General features: G+C 36.6%; 1 protein-coding gene across 21 annotated transcripts in view; it reads right to left on the reverse strand.

The window, feature by feature from the left end:
* The window catches only part of PCM1 (pericentriolar material 1), a 90895-nt gene that overhangs the window by 64716 nt on the left and 2582 nt on the right, over positions 1-23597 (reverse strand). For 13 of the 21 annotated variants that reach the window (XM_027529871.1, XM_027529875.1, XM_027529874.1 and 10 more), the window contains 8 exons: positions 13511-13628; positions 11039-11284; positions 9769-10038; positions 8674-8844; positions 8375-8491; positions 6712-6900; positions 956-1133; positions 699-788 (listed from right to left, as the gene is read on the reverse strand). In XM_027529871.1, the coding sequence (XP_027385672.1) occupies positions 699-788; positions 956-1133; positions 6712-6900; positions 8375-8491; positions 8674-8844; positions 9769-10038; positions 11039-11284; positions 13511-13606 (1357 nt within the window). In that variant the 5' untranslated portion in view covers positions 13607-13628. The remainder of the gene's footprint in view (positions 1-698; positions 789-955; positions 1134-6711; positions 6901-8374; positions 8492-8673; positions 8845-9768; positions 10039-11038; positions 11285-13510; positions 13629-23597) is intronic. The other 8 variants (XM_027529881.1, XM_027529877.1, XM_027529880.1 and 5 more) reach the window with 3 other exon arrangements.

The raw sequence follows: 23597 nt of genomic DNA on the forward strand, positions 1-23597 counted from the left end.
TATACTATACCATATATATACAAATATATATATGGTATATGCTATACTATATATAATTACTATAAAAGAGTAAGTTAACTTACAAGTCATAAAAATTTCCTATGAAAATGGAAAATTAAATTACAAATAACAGTGATCAGAAGGTTGAGCCAATGGGCTCAGTGTAGACAGCATGATAAACTGAGTAACAAGAGGGTAACCACAGTAAGAAGCTAAAATGGAGAGCCCACAGGAGATAAATTATTATTAGACTGGGATGACACACTACTACAAATTAGACCCTAGTTTTACTGAGTTCTAAAAAGTAACAATTTGTTTTTGACTTACTGAGAAATCAAACACTTAGGTTTGAAGGTAATGAGAAGAATTGTAAGGTTAGATTCAATACCAAGGAACTCAATACTATTTCCATCTAAGTGGTACACGGCTCTGAGGGAAGAAGGAAACAATGAAAGAACCTTTCTGAGTCTCAGGGAGACTGGATAGGATACAAATTTAGTTCAAAGGAACTAGTGCATACAACTGGGTACCTTACTGATACAATAGTGAAGCTGCCTCACTTAAAAGTTTTAACCCTTCCTTGGCAGGCAAGCAAAGTATAGCAATCCTAGCTAAATAAGTACAAAAGGCAAAAATAAAAGCAACAAGAGCCCTATCAATCTGAAATGCAAAAACAGAATGACAGCCTGTCCCTTTACCTCTTATGGGTACTCTCTGATGCAAAGGTGAACGAGCCGGCTGTCTGCCTGGTACAGTATGATGGCCAGGAGTTGTCTCCGCAACCTTTTCTGCATAACCAGAGAAAAGCACAGGACAGAGTAAGCCTTACATGTAGGTTTTTAAACTAGGCAACAATCCTAGATCTGATTAAAAAACCACCAGCATCCACCTTGCAATCGTACCATTGCTTACTGGGCGTTACTTATAAAAACAACATCCTAAGACAGTAGCATACCAGAATCATCCATCACAGCTATAGCCTGCTCGGCTTTATGCTGCAGGGCAAGCAGAGCAGCTTGTCGTCCCTGTAGAGCTCTCAGCTGCTCCTGCTGCTGTAACATCCTTTTTAATAAATCATGTTGTTTCTTCAAATTTTCTATCTCTTCTATAGGCTCCTGCTGAGGATCTCTGGCCTGAAAAATAAGACCAACAACACTTATATCTATTTAAAATCTATGCTCATGTGTCAACTATCAATGGTAAAATACAAACATAAATAATAAATTTGTATTAAATATACAACACAAGATACAGACTTGAAAGGAAAAAAAAGAAAATGATGACACAGAGACAGCCTGTCATGTTAAGAATTAGGTAATTAAGTAATTTCAAGGTAAAAGACCATATGCACAAACTTAGCATGAAGAAGAATTAACAAAAGGAAAATAAAGGAAGAGGCTTACAAAAAGAAAGATAAAAGGGTCAAGAAGGCAAAAGGAGCTACACACAGAAACACAGACACATGCCCACGTGCACGTACACACACACAGGAATGAGATCCAGGTCTTAGAAAGGGAGAAGCAATGTTATACCAGGCTAATGCCCCAAAGGTAGCCCTGAAAAAGCCCAGACCAAAAAGATGCTCTGCCTCATTCCTAGAAGGGATGTTTAAACCCAACAAAACCAACAGATGAAAAATTTTTTAATTTTTAATTTTTATTTAATTTTTAAAATGCATTTTTATTTGATTATCTGATGTGAAAGGCTTTAATTTACTTGTATCACTTTATATAAGCATACAATAAAGAAAAACGTTTTTTTCTTTTGAAAGATGCTCCTTTAGATAAGTCTAAGAACACAAATTACTTTGAAATTCCCCCTAAAGACAGCATTTTGCCTAAAAGAGGAACAGACTGAATAGATGTCAATTATAAAGAACTATAAAATTTTAAATATTAATCTTCAACCTATTCAAATGTAACTCAACCAGAAACACTATGGTCAATTAATCAAAGAGACAAATTTAAGTGCAACTTGGAAACAATAAAATTTTAAGTCAAATTATGCATGAAATTATACCACAATGGTATTTTTCATCATTGATTTGCCTTTTAAAATTTTTATATCTTAAAAGTTTAATGATTTTACCTAATATTTACATAAAGTATTTCTATCAGCTTAGAAACAGTCAATTTTAAATTTGCATTGGTATCAAATTTTTGTTGGGGTTATTTATAGACTTTAAATCAATGACCTCCCTTGGCCCTGGCTGAAGTTAACAAGGAGGATAAAGAAGTTCAATGATTTCTTTTGAAAATAAAAATGCACTGATCTGTATTCCCTATGTACATGTAATTCCAGGAGAAATTAAGGAGAACACAAATGGCTCTAGAGAAGTTTCCTTCTGGGTGACATCCCTTACCAATACTTTGCAAAAACTTCTTTATCTCCCCAAGCAGAACTCATCAGTAAGTGAGTAACCGTGTAACTTGGCAAGCAATAAAAGTAAGTACATGGCTCAGAATTAAGAACTCAAAGAAATGAAGATCAAATAATAAGTAGAAGACTGCAATCAGAATTTTTGATGAATGTATCAGAGAAGCCAGGTCAGTGCTCTATCATGAACATGGAAGAGAAATAACACATCTTGGTTAAGCTACTATTTCCTGGAGAATTCCCAATAAACTGAACCCATTTTCAAATCAACAACAATTTACTCAGTTCTCTCCCATCCAACACAAGTAGAGTTACTCTGTTAACATTACACTCATTCCTATAAAAAGTCATCTTCTTAGTTCTGGCTCAATTTAAGATTGTTTACATCTCGTAAAATAATTTGAAAGGTGAGAGAAAACTATGAATCTGATATAGCGAGTCATCTCAGATTTGAACCAAATTAATTTCATTGAAAAGTGAAAGTCATTCAGTCATGTCGGACTCTTTGCAACACCATGGTCTATACAGTCCATGGAATTCTCCAGGCCAGAATACTGGAGTGGGTAGCCTTTGCCTTCTCCAGGGGATCTTCCCAACCCAGGTCTCAAATCCAGGTCTCAAACCCAGGTCTCCTGCATTGCATGTGGATTCTTTGCCAGCTGAGCCACAATGGAAGCAATTTCATCAAAGTCATTGGTAAAATATAAACCAGATCCAATTAGGTACAGATTTCAATTGGAAAGACTCAAGAGAAATATCTCCAGATTGACATCAAATACTCCAACAAAGCATCAATGGAAATAACTAAGAAAAGAAACATTATACATATTAAGACAAAAATTCACCTAGGGAAAAAACCATCAAGAATGCACTGATGCTGCTGCTGCTGCTACTGTTGCTGCTAAGTCGCTTCAGTCGTGTCCGACTCTGTGCGACCCCATAGACAGCAGCCCACCAGGCTCCACCGTCCCTGGGATTCTCCAGGCCAGAACACTGGAGTGGGTTGCCATTTCCTTCTCCAATGCATGAAATTGAAAAGTGAAAGTAAAGTCACTCAGTCATGTCCGACTCTTAGCGACCCCATAGACTGCAGCCTACCAGGCTCCTTCGTCTAAGGGATTTTCCAGGCAAGAGTACTGGAGTGGGGTGCCATTGCCTTCTCCGCAAGAATGCACTATCTCCATCTAACTCATCATTTTCTCATCTCTCAAAATTAGATTAACTTTAAAGAATTTACTAAACAATTTAATATTACGGTTTCTTACCCAAATTACATCCTTAGATCATGTCTTATGTACTTAGAACTATCTCTGAAGAAGCATAATCTGGCTTGGGAGACATATCTAGCCCACATGAAATAATCAGAAATGATAAAAAAAAATAATAGCAAAAAATGGGTAGATGGCATTTTGAAAAGCTTATGAATTCTCTAAGAAGTGAGATTAAGTATGTGGGGGGAGGATGAGTGTGGGAAAACAATGAAAGCATTCTGGGAAGGCTTTTTAAAAAAATTATGCAATGATATCATGTCTATAAAATATTTTAAGGAATAGACTCTGCCCTTGTAGGCAACTCAAGAATATCACTTATTTCCTATTAAGCTGCAACTCACAAGGCTGCTTTAAGCTCAGAACCTTGGTTAAGACACCAACTTTCTTCCCTAATTTTGTAGCAGAATACTACATTTTCAAACATGTTAAGGAGGGAATGAAGGTAGGTGGGGAGAACAAGAGGGTCTGCATAGCAGAGAAAGGATAAAGACAGTCAGTGGGACTTAGGGTTTTTTTTTAAAGAAACTGAAATCACTTTATGAACAGAGTACTGACAAAACTACCCTAGGATGGCCCTAAGAATCAAAAGATTCAAAAGAAGCAAATTAAAATAAACTCCAAAAAAGAAGTTCAAGAGAAAATCATATTCATTTATAAGGTCATTATTCAAAGAAACCTAAAAACAGAATAATAGCTTTTAAAAGCAAACATAATGCCTTAAGGAAAAAAGCTAGCAGATACTATGCTATAGTAATTGTCAACTCAAGTTCTGCTTGTTGCTATTCAAAGACTTCAGAAGAAAGGAACATTAAGTTCTAAAGGACATCTATTTTCCCCCCACTCACCTTTTCTTCTCCAATGCTACTAGTTTTAAAAATAACCAGCTACTTTACTCTTCTGTTGAATTGGGACACCTTTAGCTTAACATTTTATAGTAAGATCACTACGTTGTTGCTGTTTAGTGGCTAAGTCGCATCCAACTCTTTTGCGACTCCTTGGACTGTAGCCCGCCAGGCTCCTCTGTCTATGGGATTCTCCAGGCAAGAATACTGGAGTGGGTTACCATTTCCTTCTCCAGAGAATCTTCCCAATTGAGGGATCAAACCTCTGTCGCCTGCACTGGCAGGCACATTATTTACCTCTGAGCTACCAGGGAAGCTCAGCTGGTTTGAAACCATATCTTCAAAACCTTGCGGGAGCTGGGGTGGGACACCAAAATAACTAGAGGTTAAGCTCAGTCATTTTAATTTTTGGGGGGTCACTTTTGCTGCTGCTAAGTCACTTCAGTTGTGTCCGACTCTGTGTGACTCCATAGACGGCAGCCAACCAGGCTCCTCCATTCCTGGGATTCTCCAGGCAAGACTACTGGAGTGGGTTGCCATTTCCTTCTCCAATGCATGCATGCATGCTAAGTCGCTTCAGTCGTGTCCAACTCTGTGCGACCCCATGGACAGCAGCCCACCTGGCTCCTCTGTCCACAGGATTCTCCAGGCAAGAATACTGGAGTGGGTTGCCATTTCCTTCTCCAATGCATGAAAGTGAAAAGTGGAATTGAAGTCACTCAGTCGTGTCCGACTCTTTGTGACCCCGTGGACTGCAGCCTACCAGGCTCCTCTCTCCATGGGATTTCCCAGGCAAGAGTACTGGAGTGGGTTTCCAATGCCTTCTCCAAAGATAAAAACTAATCCTAGGTAATAAGCTAGTAATAAAACATACGAAATTGATCTTATTTATACTCAATTATCGGAGAAGGCAATGGCACCCCACTCCAGTACTCTTGCCTGGAAAATCCCATGGATGGAGGAGCCTGGTAGGCTGCAGTCTATGGGGTCGCTAGGAGTCAGACATGACTGAGCGACTTCACTTTCACTTTTCACTTTCATGCATTGGAGAGAAGGAAATGGCAACCCACTCCAGTGTTCTGGCCTGGAGAATCCCAGGGACGGGGGAGCCTGGTGGGCTGCCGTCTATGGGGTCGCACAGAGTCGGAGACGACTGAAGCAACGCAGCAGCAGCATACTCAATTATTAAAATAGTACTGTACTCTTGTCAAATGGATAGGAGCACTTTTACAAATGCTATTTTTTATTCAAACTGTTTTTTTTTCTTTTTTTTTTTAATTTTATTTTATTTTTAAACTTTACATAATTGTATTAGTTTTGCCAAATATCAAAATGAATCCATCACAGGTATACATGTGCTCCCTATCCTGAACCCTCCTCCCTCCTCCCTCCCCATACCATCCCTCTGGGTCGTGCCAGTGCACTAGCCCCAAGCATCCAGTATCGTGCATTGAACCTGGACTGGCATCTCGTTTCATACATGATATTTTACATGTTTCAATGCCATTCTCCCAAATCTTCCCACCCTCTCCCTCTCCCACAGAGAAGTGGAGCTACACAAATGGTTGTCTTTAAACCCTTCCTGAATGTCTTGATGCAAGTCATGGAAAGTTTCTAAAGAAAGAACATTTAGAGCAAACACTGGAGGAAAAAAAGGAGCAAAAACATTAGGAAACAAGTCAACTGACTAATAAAATATTTTTCTAAAAAAAAAAAAGAAGGGAAGGGATTTCCAATGGGAAGAAAAAATATAAATCAAAAACACTATAAAAATATTTCATTCTTAAAAAAAAAAAAGGAACGCTAACAGCTTGCTCCATTTTTTCTCTTTAATAAATGACTAAGGAAATAAGACAAGATTTAAAAGGACCATTTTAATCCACAGACACAAATATCAGAAACAAAAGGCAACTAATGATTAGGGTTTAAGAATGTGTTATATTTTGAGTTCTCAATAGCAAAAAAAAAAGGAAAATGGATTAAGTTTCAAGTCTTTTGTTAATGCAAATTAAAAACAGCTGCCACACATAGTCCACGGAGAGCAGAAAAGAAGAAAAACACTAAGGTATCTTTACTAATGCAAATTACTGTACAACTAACCATGTTAATAACATACAAATTTAAAAGTTACAGCAATAACAGAAAAGCAAATAAGCAAGAGGAAATACGAACAAAAGAGGTGCTCATTTAGAGGGTTCCCAAGTTAATATTATAAAGTATACCTTTGAGGGAAATCCACGTTTCCGGCTACATTTCCTATTAGGCCTCAGCTCCCTGTCATGCTGAGGAGGTCTGTCACCTTTCCCTTTTGGACTTGTAGTAACGTCAGTGTCTGAAACCTGTGCTTGTGAAGCTGAATTCCCTAGTTTGTCCTCAACGCACGGCCGAATTCTCAGACTAAAAGATGCCTCCTTTATTAAATAGTGTAGCATATTAATTTCTTAATACAAACTCCTGTTTAACATACAAGCCAGCCTTGTAAATAAATATAAAAATTCACCAATCCATGATTTAGAAAATTAATCCACCCTCTCCCCAAGTGGCAATAAAACTTTAGACTTTTAAATTCCCACAGACTAGACTATTGGCTTATTCTAAATAAGTATCATATCTTAGGCAATTTCCAAGCTATACAACAATCACTGAAGCATATTTTAACATTTATTGTATGTTACTGATTTCCAAAATGTCCTGATTTTACGCTATGAAAGAAAATCTCATCGTGGTGAACACTATATACACTACATATACAGATAAATTATTATAATCAATTATACCATTTCCCACCCCTCTCAAACACAATTCCTTTACACACATGCCCCCACCCTTCCATTTCTGCTGGAATGAAATGTGAGAAAGAATTATTCCCCACACCACTGTGAACAGAAAAACAATTTCCCCACAGTAGACTGCATTCTTCAACAACCATTTGGATCAAGCCCTCTGAGCACCTCCTGGTGAAAATAATGGAGAAAAAAAAATTCAAGTTTCCTCTTCGAATCAGGAAGGGCAGGATGAGAAAGGAGGCAGATAAGAAACTATGCAGGGCGATGCTAAAAGGAAACAAACCCTCAGATTCTTAATGCTGACTAGAAATTTGGAACATACCTCAGAAACAAACGATACACATGGTCTATCCTTTCACAAGAAAGGCATTACTGACAACAGGGTTTCAAGTTTACTAACGCATGGTTATAGGTGCAGTTGCTAAAATTAAAATGTTTACAAGTATACTAGTTTCATACTAACTTCTATGAAGTATATTTTACAAATCTTGCCTCAAAGTTCTGAAAATTTCTGATTTTCCCAAAAGACAGTATTTTGATACATCTCATTTTGCAGAGTTAAAATTTATATACTTTTCTCACTAAATAAATCCCTAAGTAAATGCTAACCTGTCCCATTTTCAGCTCAGTTTACCAGCCGTCTGGTTTGGCTTCAGTTCTAGGCTAGCCTGACAAATGAAAATCCTAACAGCCTTCAAACGGGTCCTCAGTGGCAGAGAAACTTGGGAGGCTTTTCCAAAAGACAGTATGCCAAGCAATGACACAGTCCTCATAACTAGTACATCTACAAAGAATTTTAACTCTCCCAGTGCCTCTTAAAATGAGCAAAGCTGTGCTTAACGATACAAATGAGGAAACCCAGGTTTTTGCAAGCTGAAGACCAGAAATTAATCAACCATTAAAACTACTTTTAATGTTAATAAATAAAACTTTTAAATTTCCATGTTCAAAAAGAATATATACAGCATTAACAATCTGAGGGTTTCTTTCCTGAGATAAATTTTTCATTAAGGAATGCCTACAAAAGTATTATTGTGAAAAATAAGGGGAAAGTTTTTATCTTCATTTCCAGCACTTTAATTACTAAAAAGCCGCTTACCGTGGCATCTGAAGCCTCAGACCGCACATCTATGTTTAGCGATGTGCTCTCAGCTACAGAACCAGATCCCACAGCTGAATCTATAGTCCGAACATCCTCCTCCTCATTTTCTCTAGCCTGAAATATTTTAGTGGTATAAATCATACAACTATTAAAAAGGGCAATAAAATGTTACAAGGGATGGCATGATTTTTTAAATATATTAACTCCTCTGGGGTGGCAATCAGAATGTTATCACCATAAGTACACACTAATGTACTACAAAAATCAGTACATTAAGTAAAAGGTTCAAAACTTACAAGAATCTTTTGGAGAAATTTCATATATGACTTTTCTTGTTCTTTAAGGTGATCTATTAGATGAGTGAGGCGCTCAACATTAGCAGATCTTTCATTTTTCTCTACAAGGTCTTCCCGCATGGAACTAGCTTTAGTAATATACTCACGAATCTGAACAAGCCTGCTTACAATCTGCAGGGGAAATATTAGGGGGGTGGGGGAAGGACATGAAAATAAACAGGATGTGAAAATGAGCATATTTTATTGAACAGAAACAATTTTACAGATTTTAATTTCAAATAACCAAAGATACTTCTAAGTTTATTGCATGAATTCATACATGCCAAAGATCTGAACCAAATTTACAATTTAATCAAAACTTAATAGGCAATACTAACAACTCCAATTTCCATTAATTTCAAAATTAGTTTTAATTTACATTACTTGAAAACTTCACTTTATAAAACTGCATATTAAACTATTATTTATATAAATTCTTCTAGTGTTTATATTTCTTTATAAATTTTAAAAATTAAAATACTTTAAAAACAATTATCTTTTCAAATGAATTATATAACCATTTAAAGAAATTTCTACAACAATCTATTAATCACATTACTCCAACTTCTCTTTACTAAAAATTAACAATACAGCACTTTACAGGTGAACAGAAAGTCTTAATTTACCTGACTATGCCACTTCTAAAATCATTTTTGTAAAAATAAATTTACACAGTTTCTAATAAACCTGACAGGATTAATGAGCAAAAGTTAAGGAAGTACTATGCATGCAAGGTAAGTAGCTTCAGTCATGTCAACTCTTTGCAACCCTATGGACTGTAGCCCACCAGACTCCTCTTGTCCAAGGTATTCTACAGGCAAGAACACTGGAGTGGGTTGCCATGCCCTCTTCTAGGCAATCTTTCCAACCCAGGGATCAAACCCTTGTCTTTTATGACTCCTGCACTGGCAGGTGGATTCTTCACCACTAGTGCCACATGGGAAACCTGGGAAGTACTTTCATTCTACCTAACTGAAATTCCTATGTGTACTTTTTAAAATCTTCATGCTTCTAATCTGAGGTTTATGAAAGCAAAGAGTAAAAGAAATATATCACCTGGCTGCTCTCCATTGCAGGTTCTCCTCTTCCATCTTCTTCAGAGACTTGACAGTTTTGCAAAAGGTCATTACTTAAAGCAGAAGCAAACAACTCTTTACACTGTGCTGATCCAATCATTTCTCTCTTTTGAGGACTTACAGTGGCATCTTTGCTCTTGTTAGTATTAATCTGCATAGGCAAAAAGTTGAAGGGCTTTCGGTTCTCACTAAGCTGACGTTTGTTGTTAGCAGCTGTTGCTCTACCTTGAGAATCACTTCCAATGCTTCTCTATACATGAAAGAAAAACCAAATCCCACAAACATTAATCTTTCAAAATTAAAAAAAAATCCAATGTTCTTAGCTTCACCATCAGACATTGATTCAGGAGGTATATAAAAAAGATCTGTCATAAGATTCAGAGCAGCTTCAGACCTACAAAATTATTTTAGAAAAATACCAAATTCAATTATCACGTCCTATTCCTCATTCTGTCAGAGACAACTGAAATGATGACTATGAGCAAGATTGGTCTAAATAAAGTACGATTATGAACCATATTTATAACTCAAATTGCTAGTCATACTTGATCACAGAATGTAACATAGGCTTTGGACCTAATGAATCAACGTTAAATAATACAAACATTAACATAAAGATGTGTCAACGTGAAGCACTGTCTGATAAATTATTCAACTTAGTGCCCAGCATACAGTAACTGTTCAATAATTGATACAAAGGTGACTAAATGATATATGATCATCACCGTCATCATACCAGACTAGAATCTATCTTTATGCATATTTAGAGAAACTTTATCAAGTACAGATCAGACAATAAAATGTGAAGAGTTCATTTTCATTTCTACTTGCTTTAGTTCTAAACTTGACTTTGGTGATTATAAACACAAATAACAGTTTTATTCTAAACTTGAGGTAACAGCACATTCCACACTTAGCCAATGATAAATATTCTAAAGTGGATCTTCTCTTTTGCTTAACAGCTATCTTACCCAGTTAGTAGCATGCAAATTTTAGTTTCAAAATGAAATCATTTAAGTCAGCCAAACACTGTAATAATAAAGTTCTGAAAAACCTGTCCTCAGCAAGTTTAGAAATAAGGACTTTGCTGCCTTCCAAAGAACACAGTACCATCACCACTGATTAACATTCTTTCCATATACACAGAAGCCAAGAAAAAGAAGTAAACAGTTCAACTTCATTAAGACAAATGATTTATCTATGCAAGTACTTTCCACAGTCATAACTTGATTTGTAAAATATTTACAAACCTGATCTAAATCACTGAAGTTTATCCGCTGTTTGAGTTTTTCTAGTTCTGCCTGCTCAGGAACAGACATCTGAGTCATGTATCTACTATGTGGAAACGTCAGTGAAGTCTTTGTTCTTCGTCTTCCAACTCCTGGCGATGACTCCGGAGAAATATCATTAGTTACCCTTTTATCACTTTCTACACCAAATTTTCTCTTATTCTTTTCTGATGACCTATTTGCCTTCTTCTGCTGGCTGCCCCAATCCTTTAAAAAAGTAAAGGCAAATGTTAATCTGGCCTCTATCAAATCAGGAAAATACTTTGGTATGCTTTAAAATTTTGGGTCTTAAAGTTAGAAATGACAAAACATTTTTCACATAAATACACAGTCTTAGAGACAATAACTTACCTGTATTAGCCCATTTTCCCTCTACTACACATAGCCTAAATTTTAAACTGTGCTGAAATTATTGTAATTATTCAGAAAATAACTACTTCCCTGTCACAAATCATTAACAAATACCCAACCTCTAACCCTAGCATCAGTCTAAATGTTTTCAGAAGCATTTTAAAAAATGGTTCCTTACTATTTATAAACTGATTAGTGAAATAAAATTATAGATATCTTCACTGGTCTCCTTTAAAGTCAACATGTATAGGTAGACAGATGAGGAATCAACCTGTGTTCTAAAGCAGTTACTGTTATATGAAGAAATGCTCCACTGTGTGACCCTAGGCAACTTAACGTTCATAAATGTGTTTCCTAATCTCTAAAATAGTGTTACCTTTAAAATACAATTTAAAATAACATATATAAAACATCCAGCACAGTGCCTAGCATGTAGTAAGCAATAGATGTTAATAATAATAATGTTATTATTATTTTCTATAGGCAACAACAATGTACTACATGATAAGGTCTTATATGAAATGATAAAAAAATATGGCAGAAAGCGAAGAAGAACTAAAGAGCCTCTTGATGAAAGTGAAAGAGGAGAGTGAAAAAGTTGGTTTAAAGCTCAACATGGCATCTGGTCCCATCACTTCATGGCAAATAGTTGGGGAAACAGTGCAAATGGCGACAAACTTTATTTTTGGGGGCTCCAAAATCACTGCAGATGGTGACTGCAGCCATGAAATTGAAAGACGCTTACTCCTTGGAACGAAAGTTATGACCAACCTAGACAGCATATTATAAAGCAGAGACATTACTTTGCCAACAAAGGTCTGTCTAGTCAAGGCTATGGTTTTTCCAGTGGTCATGTATGGATGCGAGAGTTGGACTATAAAGAAAGCTGAGCACTGAAGAATTGATGCTTTTGAACTGTGGTGTTGGAGAAGACTCCTGAAAGTCCCTGGGACTGCAAGGAGATCCAACCAGTCCATCCTAAAGGAAATCCGTCCTGAATATTCATTGGAAGGACTGATGCTGAAGCTGAAACTCCAATACCTTAGCCACCTGGTGGGAAGAACTGACTCATTTGAAAAGACCCTGATGCTGGGAAAGATTGAGGGCAGGAGGAGAAGGGGACGATAGAGGATGAGATGGTTGGATGGCATCACCGATTCAATGGACATGAGCTTGAGTAAACTCCGGGAGTTGGTGATGGACAAGGAGGCCTGGCGTGCTGCAGTCCATAGGGTCGCAAAAAGTCTGACACGACTGAGCGACTGAACTGAACTGAACGTTTTACCAGAAAATATGTTTATTTACTTAGCTATACTCACATAACACATTCAAAAGTTCTGTAAATTCCCACCTTATCCATATTGGAAGAATATTTTAGTTTTACTTTACTAACACCTTTTAGAATATTTTTCACTTTTGTAACAAAACTTCCTTCTCTATACACTGTCCCTCCAGCCCAATTCACATGTGGATGTTCCTGCCAACCTCCTGTTCTACTTACCCCACCCAATCTTGGCCACAGGTGACTGGAAAAGAGATGCATACTAACACAAGTTAGGATAATCATACTTTAAAATTTCAAATTGGAACTAACAGATAACTAGTCAGTCTATATAACAGCAGCCATAACTGAAAACTGTAGAATGAAGGAGCAGCCACAGTATATCACGTGGACAAGACGAGAGAGAAAACTGGTCTGTGAAATTAAAGTTGGGTCTAGTAGAGGCACTCAGAAGCAAAGAGTAAGTGAAGTGAAAAAGTAATTCTTGACAACTTCCTGACTGCTTTTTCTATTTCCTTCCTAAAACCCAGCTATATTCCTTTAACTTATTTTCCATAAAACATCTTTATATTCTTATAATAAATCTCTTTTCAGTTTAAGCTAACTCAAGTTGATACATTAACCTGCAAAGAAAAATGTCTTCAACTAATATAGCAAACAGCCCCGGGTCGTTTACTATACTGGCCAGCAAGAAAACTGTGTCTACATAGTTTCAGTGAGCGTGACTTGGCTAAGTCAGCGGAAAACTGCATTTTAATGTCAGTAGCCAACAACACACCATCAATAATAAGATATCTTACCATGTTGTTGAGTCGGTCATCAACACTCTCATTGCTCCAGTTTGGTAAATCCTGATCATTCACACCTTCTTCAAAAGGAGCTCCTCCTGTGGCCATACTGGCTTTTACAATTAATCTTCTGCAAAACAAGTGAAGACTAAACTTTTTAACACATAAAAACAAACTGTAATATTTAAATCTTTCCATGAAGCTCAGCAATAAAAACAAGTATCAAAAAAGTTGATTTTATGAAATAAAAGAGGCATCATCAACCATACACAAAATGATTTATCTGCCACAGGCATAGTATGTTTAGCATGCATTAAGTAGCTGAAGTGACGGGGAGGGGAAGGAAAAAACCTTGGAATATCCACTCTTTCTGCAGGCTTGCATCCTTTAAGGTTACTCAATTTATCTGATACAATCCAAAAAGGTAAAGAGTAGGAAAAAGTTACTGGATGGAAATGACATCACTTATAATAGTGACAAAAAGTAAAATTATCTAGGAATAATATAATTTTGCCCTATGTAGTAAAGACACATTATTTTTTAAATCGAAGTATAGTTGATTTACAATGTTGTGCTTATTTCTGCTGTACAGCAAAGTGATTCACTTAAACACATACAAGAAGCACTATTAAACTCTACAAAACAATGCAAGAGAAAATGTGAATAAGTGGAAAAACATACTATCTCCCTTGATGAGAAGACTAAACATTTTTTCTGAATTTATAGACTTAATTAAATACCCACTGGGATTCTTGGAATTTGACAGAACAATTCTAAAAACGATCTGGAAGAACAAACAAGTTAGAAAAAAATTACCTGAAAAATAAAAGAAAAAGTTGCTGTAGTGGTCAAGAGAGTAGAAAATTAATCCCAAGATATTAAACCACATTAAGTATCTATATGGTTCAATAAGCACCACTCAAAAAGAAAATCCTCAAATATACCCAATTCAAAAAATTTAATGACAAAAATTAACTATAGCTAACATCAATTTTGTTCACTATATGCCAAATGCTAATGCTAAACATTTTATGTTTATCATTTAACCTTTGCAATAATTGAGTGGTAAGTCAAGTCAAGTTGTCACTCAGTCATGTCTGACTCTTGCGACCCCATGAACTGCAGCCCGCAAGGTTCCTCTGTCCACAGGATTCTCCACATGGGACAATTTGCTAACAATGTTGAAAAAAGTTTATTTAAAGCTTTAACAGACTTCCTAAACTAGGATTCATCATCTTAAACACAAAACACAGAAAAATTATTTCAGTGACTATTTTCTCAATTCTCCCAAGGATGGTACATACCCAGTACCATTCCAGACACACAGAAGAATTAATTCATAGTAAACAACAGATGCCTTACAGTGTTAGAGCTTAATTCCCCTCAGATGAAAAAGACTGCCTTACACCATAAACCAAGATACTATCCAGTAGATTAAAAATAGATGGATAAGATTAAAGAGTCAAATAAAAGACAAGAAAAAAGAACGAGCTTTAAAAATAGAGATTTTTACCAATTTGGAATGTGGAAATAAAAAGGAATATGTTCAACCAATTTTACTCACACACAAGTGAATCCTATGTATACTGAGAATAAATAGTAAATGACAAGCTGGGAAAAAAATCTGAAAGAAATATGAAGTATATAATTAGTATCTTTACTATATTAAAAAATGCTTGCATGAAAGCAGTTGTTGGTTACAGGGTAGGAATGTGATTTTTGCTCTTTACCTTATATATTTTCCGCAATATTTTACAACATTTTTTATACCAGAAATATATTTAAGAACTTTGCAAAATAACTGATACTCATAAAGAGGTATGTCCAGTGAACTGACTCATTTAAATGAAACATTTTACAACTACCTTTTTCTAAGATGCACTGATGTAATTTGTAATATTAAAGAACAGGAGCTCAAAAAAATACATAAGCAATAGAGGTGAAAACAATACCTAACATTACAAAAAGCAATTTATCTTAAAGTGGAGATTAGAAGAGAAATTGCTATAATATTTAAGTAAAAACTCTTACCAATTTTTTGGTAAAATACAGTATTTTGCATTTTCTATCAGTAGAGTAATAATAAAGTAAGTTTACTTTAAGATAAATTAAAAATATATTCAAAGAGATGTTTTATACTCATTTTTTTATTATAATGAATTCCTCCTAAAATGAGCTTTTCCTAAGGATCTAGTGATAAGCTAAGGACTTTGAACACAGGTTTCTAAAACAACTTAAAACATATATTAAAATTAGTCTGGAGAAAATAGGTCAACTATTTCTTAAAAATCATTTTTAAAGACCATTTACTAAATAAAAGTCTACAAAGTTTATAAACAACTTTGTCTAGTTGTGATTGACGTAAGATATTGAGTATTTATAACTCAGTACTAATGATACCAAATGGTTGAGAAGGCATACTCCTACAGAAGTAAAATTATCAGCATGAAGCTAATGAAGTGAAAACAAAGGCAAGTCATTTCTTTCTTATGTCAACCTCTTTAACCTCTTCCCAAAGTCACCTTTAAAACTACTGATATCTACCCTCTAAATTTTATTCTGTAAACACATTAATATAATGTATAGTTTTTGATTATATTATGCTTCAGCAATATTTGAACCGTGAACTTCCTGATGTTCAAGCTGGTTTTAGAAAAGGCAGAGGAACCAGAGATCAAATTGCCAACATCCACTGGATCATGGAAAAAGAAAGAGTTCCAGAAAAACATCTATTTCTGCTTTATTGACTATGCCAAAGCCTTTGACTGTGTGGATCACAATAAACTGTGGAAAATTCTGAAAGAGATGGGAATACCAGACCACCTGATCTGCCTCTTGAGAAATCTGTATGCAGGTCAGGAAGCAACAGTTAGAACTGGACATGGAACAACAGACTGGTTCCAAATAGGAAAAGGAGTACGTCAAGGCTGTATATTGTCACCCTGCTTATTTAACTTATATGCAGAGTACATCATGAGAAACGCTGGACTGGAAGAAACACAAGCTGGAATCAAGATTGCCGGGAGAAATATCAATAACCTCAGATATGCAGCTGATACCACCCTTATGGCAGAAAGTGAAGAGGAACTCAAAAGCCTCTTGATGAAAGTGAAAGAGGAGAGTGAAAAAGTTGGCTTAAAGCTCAACATTCAAAAAACAAAGATTATGGCATCCAGTCCCATCACTTCACGGGAAATAGATGGGGAAACAGTGTCAGACTTTATTTTTCTGGGCTCCAGAATCACTACAGATGGTGACTGCAGCCATGAAATTAAAAGACGCTTACTCCTTGGAAGGAAAGTTATGAACAACCTAGATAGCATATTCAAAAGCAGAGACATTACTTTGCCAACAAAGGTTCGTCTAGTCAAGGCTATGGTTTTTCCTGTGGTCATGTATGGATGTGAGAGTTGGACTGTGAAGAAGGCTGAGCCCAGAAGAATTGATGCTTTTGAACTGTGGTGTTGGAGAAGACTCTTGAGAGTCCCTTGGACTGCAAGGAGATCCAACCAGTCCATTCTGAAGGAGATCAGCCCTGGGATTTCTTTGGAAGGAATGATGCTAAAGCTGAAACTCCAGTACTTTGGCCACCTCATGCGAAGAGTTGACTCATTGGAAAAGACTCTGATGATGGGAGGGATTGGGGGTAGGAGGAGAAGGGGACGACAGAGGATAAGATGGCTGGATGGCATCACTGACTCGATGGACGTGAGTCTGAGTGAACTCCGGGAGTTGGTGATGGACAGGGAGGCCTGGCGTGCTGTGATTCATGGGGTGGCAAAGAGTCGGACACGACTGAGCGACTAATTTGATCTGATCTGATCTCTGATTTGTATAGAAAGACTTTTAATAATCAAAACACTAGGTATGCAAGAGAAGAGGACCAATGCAAGGAAGATTTTGATGGCGGAATCAATATGGCTTCAATAATCCAACTTCAATAATCCAACTTCAATAATGAAGTTGGAGATGAGGCAGGGAGAAAGGAGTTAACGGGTGACCCCTGGGTTTCTAGCTTGAAAACAGGGTATATGATGATACATTCAAAGTAATTTGAAAAGAAACACATTTCTGTTAATGAAACAAAAAGATAAGCTCAGTTTTAGAGACGTTTGAGATATCTATTCCATGCCCAATTAAATTTGTCCAGTGGGCAAACAGCCATCTCTCAGCAGTGAAATCTAGCCTACAGAGATGTGCGAATCATCAATAAGAGAATGAAAAGTGGAACAGAAGGCTCATGGAGAAGATAAAGAGTAAGAGAAGACTAAACCTTGAAGGACATAGATATTTAAAAAAGAAAGGAAAAGAACACTCAGAAGGTATAGAAAGACAGGAGGGAAACCAAAACCAGAAGAATGTGCTAGCAAGAGGGAGAAGTGTGTAAAGAAGGAGGGTATGATAAGAATGCCAAGTATTACTTTATCATATACACAAACTAGTGAGAAGTGTACATCTGGATTCAGCAACAAGGTTACTGGCAACCTTGGTAAAAATCAATTCCGTAACTGAAATGCATTTATTGATGGTGAAGAGCAAAAACTAAAGGAAGTCATTAGGTGATTTTTTTCAAAAAACCATTCTGTGATGCAAAGCAGCCAGAGAAGGTCAGGTAGAAAGATTCCTTAAAATGGAGGCATCTTACATATGGTAATGCACATGTTTCAATGCTACTCTCTCATATCATCCCACCCTCTCCTTTCCCCCACTGTATCCAAAAGTCGGTGTTTCCTGTGCTGCTGCTGCTAATTCACCTCTGTCGTGTCCGACTCTGTGCGACCCCATAGACAGCAGCCCACCAGGCGCCCCCGTCCCTAGGATTCTCTACGCAAGAACACTGGAGTGGGTTTGCCATTTCCTTCTCCAATGCATGAACGTGAAAAGTCAAAGTGAAGTCACTCACTTGTGTCCGATTCTTAGCAACTTTGCTGCCCTGCAAATAGGATCATCAGTATTATCTTTCTAGATTCCATATATACACATTAATATATGATATTTGTCTTTCTCTTTTTGACTTACTTCACTCTGTATAATAGACTCTAGGTTTGTCCACCTCAGTATAACTGACTCAAATGCATTCTGTATGACGCAGGGAACCCAAAGTTGGTGCTCTGTGACAGCCTAGAGGGGTGGGAGGGGACATATGTATACCAATGGCTGATTCATACTGATGTATGGCAGAAACCAACACAATATTGTAATTATCTTCCAATTAAAAATAAAATTTAAAAAAGTATTAATAAAACCGATAAATATATATCTAACCAGGGGGCAAAGAGGGAGGTATCTTGAGTACATTTAAAATTTGTCAGGATAGCGCTCACAGAGGGAGACAAAGATGCAAACTGTGTGTGGTCTCTGAAAAACTGGGAAGGACTGGGATCTAGGGCTTAAGAAACATGATTAGCATTAGATAGGCAAAAGAATATCTCTTTCACTGAAATGAAAGCAAGAAAGGATAGAATTGGATACAGGCTAGTTAGCAGAACTGGTGGTAGGAAGCTGAAAGAGTCTGTTAATTACCATGAAGTAAAACCGACTGCTCGTTAAATATGTGAGGGTAAGATGACAGTGTCTGAGAGGCTGGGGAAGAGTGACGGAGAGTGAATAAGCAGCACTCAGGACTCAGATGAGAGCAGAGAACATTCACTGTTAGCACTAATGTAACACTAATCTGCAGTTTCCATTTTTTTTCCCAGAAGTGCTCATCAGCCTTGATATAAAGCAGTGGATTCCACTGAATCCGTCCAAGGTTGGGATTTTGCCAGGCAGGTTTAATAGAAAAACAATGAGATGGGAAAGCTGAAGCCACTGGAAAATAATTAGCACAAGTGATGGATGATCGTGTGTGAAGCAGAATGGAGATAAAATTCTTTTACTTCAAACAAGCACTTTCATCCACCCTATGACCTACTAAAGTAAGTTGAAAGTATTATTTATAAGTTTCATTTTGCTATTTTTGACAGTCTTATTTGGTTTCCTCATCTTACAAGGATATGAAATGCAAAAATACCATGGCAATTTACAAGGTACTTTCAGTGACTGATCTTTCTGAAGAAAATCCTGTTGTAGGAGTCTTACTATAAGTATTACAGATATCTAAGTAGAATATCACAGTATTAATTACCATGAAAATACCTAAGACTGATTAAAGTTACCTTTGAAATAAAAATACAAACAAATTAATCAAGAAAAGAAAAAATTATTTTTCCTAAAATCTTTAAAATTCAGATATTATTTCTCAAATGATATTAAATGACTCATAAGTGTCTTTGGAAATATCTTACATCTCAACTGACAGTTGTAAACCAAGGTTTTAGAAATTCTCATCAAAATAAAGGATTTTCCTGTTTGCTCAGGGGTAAAGAATTCACCTGCCAATGCAAGAGACGCAGATTTGATCCCTGGGTTGGGATGATTCCCTGGAGGAGGGCATGGCAACCCACTCCAATATCCTTGCCTGGAGAATCCCATGGATAGAGGAGCCTGGCAGGCTATAATCCATGGGGTAGAAAAGAGTCAGATGCAACTAAGCACATCCAAATAAAATATTATAGACAGTATATATATATATATATATATTTTTTTTAATATTTGCTTAGAGTCACAAAATAACCAGAGCTGGTATCTTATATTATCTGCACAAGTTTTCTAAAGGTTGAATTAGCTGGGCTATTTCTTTTACTAATTATATAAGGAAATATCCAGTATACTCTTTTGAAAGCCTTAACATAGTGCACAACTACACTAAGCACGTTCAATGGAAACTGAGAAGAAAACGTGTAAGTTTCTGGCATTATGTGTTGTTTAGTTTCATTTAAGGAATTTCTCAATTTCTTCTCTATACCTAAAAACCATACAGATCTTTTGCATAGTTCTTTGAGTTTGACACTTACTAAAAATTTCAGTAATTTTTTTTAGAACTTAAGGTATCTCTTTATAATTACCCTCTTTAAAAAAAAACAAAAGCTCTTTAGGTATTGGGGGAAAGAGGATGAATAGACTGCCATACAACATTCAATTGGAATCAACAAAAATTTGATTAGACCTCACCATGTACCAAGTACTGTACTGGGTCTATCTTACGATACAGTTACTCTGTGTAGAATGTTTCCACACCAAGAAAATTTAATATATCCTCGTTCTCTATAAAAGCAAATGAGAACCCTGAGGTCAACTAAATTCAGGTTGTTAAAACCTCTCTCTACAGCTTATATTTGAAATCTGTCACTTCCTTGTCATTGATACCTCCCTAGGCAAATCTATACATCCTGCTATAACCAATCCCAATCTTCAATGCCATTCCATCCCATACTCTCTACTGATAACAGCTCTTCCTGTGATTCCTTTCCACTGGACCATTACAAACTCACTCCCTATTATACATCCTCGATCTATTCCCAAACATTCCTTCTACTTCTTTGGCTTCAATAAAATCCTAAACCACTCTGAAAGCACTATTTCCTTAGAAATCCTTTCTAGAAGATGTTACTCTTCCTAGTCTCTCAGATTCATGGGGAAAGAATATCATTTACAGACTATTCTTATTTAACAATGCTTAGCCTTCCTCTTTTGAACAAGTTAACCATCAAAAACACCACTCTCCCTATCTTGGGTACGATTTCCTACTGTTCACCCCAAGACCGTCTTACATTTTTAACTGGCTTGTGGTTTTCACTCTCCACGTCACTCTTTGCTTTCATGACCTGAACATCTGTAATGATTTTTTCTAAGACTCTGACCTCAGTTACAACATTCATCTTATCTGCTCTATTCTATTTCTACTCTGGACAGATAATTTGTTCAACATCCTACACTTCTGAAATACCACTTTTTGAACCTAAGTCCTTGCATCCTGCTTTGTCTCACCTGCTCATTCCTGCTGAACTTACCCCTTGGCCCTGCTCAATACCTCTTGTCCCTTGATCATTTCCCTTTCCAAGAATCCATTCGCTTCTTACTGTCTTACTTAACCCATGAATGCTACTTCCAAAAATGCCTTGATAGCATCCTTGGCCTCCTCATCAATTTGCCCATTTCATCAACTCAATTCTGCATAAACCTCATTTCTCATTCTTTCTGTTGGTACTCTCAAAACTGTCAAATAGTTAGAAAATGGCACTGACTGTGTCCACTACTAAGGTATACTACACATTGACACTTTCAAAATATAGGTTTACTCCTTGAGCTAAGGCACTTTATCTGTTTTGCTCACTGCTCTATCTCTAGTACTTTGCAGCCATGAAGTCACACATTGTATGCACTCAGTTAAATGTGTAAGATGAATGCTATGTTATCATGTTACCCTTTTCTGGCTTCTTAATAAATTCCCTAGTGTGATTACTCTGAACACTCTATGTTTTCCAAATCTCATACACATTTACCTCTTTTCCAACAAATGGCCAAATCTCCTATTGAGAAAACCAAGATCTTTTAAAGCAAGTTTAACTCAACTGCTTTGTATTTTTATTCTATTTTACCCATCTTTGCTAAAGTGTTAAAAGGAAAATTATTTGTGACTGATTTTACAACTTTTTATTTTACCAAATACTCCAGTGTTAAAGGCTCTGAAACACAGATTCATATCTGACATTTCCTCTGAGTTCTATTTTTCTTGTCTTATTCTATTATAGTCTTTCAACTAACAGAAAAAGATACCAAGAAGTACAATTAAGATATAAATCAATGGCCAATCTATATTCTTATGATAACCTATTGCATAAGTGTGTTGAAGATTTGTCTGCTTTGCTAGAAAGCAAGGATATATTCATCTTATTTTGAGAATTAGGCTGTCTTTAAAATTTTAACAGGAGAACTAAATTTTCTGAAATCTTTAAAAGAGAGTAATTATGGAATCAAGATTGCTGGGAGAAATATCAATAACCTCAGATATGCAGATGACACCACCCTTATGGCAGAAAGTGAAGAGGAACTCAAAAGCCTCTTGATGAAAGTGAAAGTGGAGAGTGAAAAAGTTGGCTTAAAGCTCAACATTCAGAAAACGAAGATCATGGCATCCGGTCCCATCACTTCATGGGAAATAGATGGAGAAATAGTAGAAACAGTGTCAGACTTTATTTTTCTGGGCTCCAGAATCACTACAGATGGTGACTGCAGCCATGAAATTAAAAGACGCTTACTCCTTGGAAGGAAAGTTATGAACAACCTAGATAGCATATTCAAAAGCAGAGACATTACTTTGCCAACAAAGGTTCGTCTAGTCAAGGCTATGGTTTTTCCTGTGGTCATGTATGGATGTGAGAGTTGGACTGTGAAGAAGGCTGAGCCCAGAAGAATTGATGCTTTTGAACTGTGGTGTTGGAGAAGACTCTTGAGAGTCCCTTGGACTGCAAGGAGATCCAACCAGTCCATTCTGAAGGAGATCAGCCCTGAGATTTCTTTGGAAGGAATGATGTTAAAGCTGAAACTCCAGTACTTTGGCCACCTTGTGTGAAGAGTTGACTCATTGGAAAAGACTCTGATGCTGGGAGGGATTGGGGGCAGGAGGAGAAGGGGATGACAGAGGATGAGATGGCTGGATGGCATCACTGACTCAATGGATGTGAGTCTGAGTGAACTCTGGGAGTTGGTGATGGACAGGGAGGCCTGGCGTGCTGTGATTCATGGGGTCGCAAAGAGTCGGACACGACTGAGCGACTGATCTGATCTGATTGCTAAAATGGTTCTAACAAAAATTTCTTCTAATCCTTATCCTCTAGTCATTTAATTTCTAAATTGTCCTTAACAAACAATTTCTTAACTTTCCCTCAGTGAACTTACATTGACTTCTTCCTGCTGGTCAGAGAGTATCTTTACGTAACCAGCATTTGAGAATGCCCTGTGTATGGAAACTAAAGTTTAAAGTAAGTTTAGACAACTGCAACTAACAAACTTCAATCAACAGTATACATAATAAGCTCAAAAAGTAGAGGAGCTTGTGAATAAAAAATAAAAACAGCCAATTAATAGAAAAGTTGTACCGGATGACTTAAATGAATTGGGAACAAGAGGCTATCCAAATAGTTGCTACAGGAAACATTCAAACTCAAATGAGCAGATGAAGAAACTGTGAAGACAAAGACATTTTAAAAAGTATTAC

Source organism: Bos indicus x Bos taurus, chromosome 27, assembly GCF_003369695.1.
Source record: "Bos indicus x Bos taurus breed Angus x Brahman F1 hybrid chromosome 27, Bos_hybrid_MaternalHap_v2.0, whole genome shotgun sequence".
NCBI classification, from domain to species: Eukaryota; Metazoa; Chordata; class Mammalia; order Artiodactyla; family Bovidae; genus Bos; species Bos indicus x Bos taurus.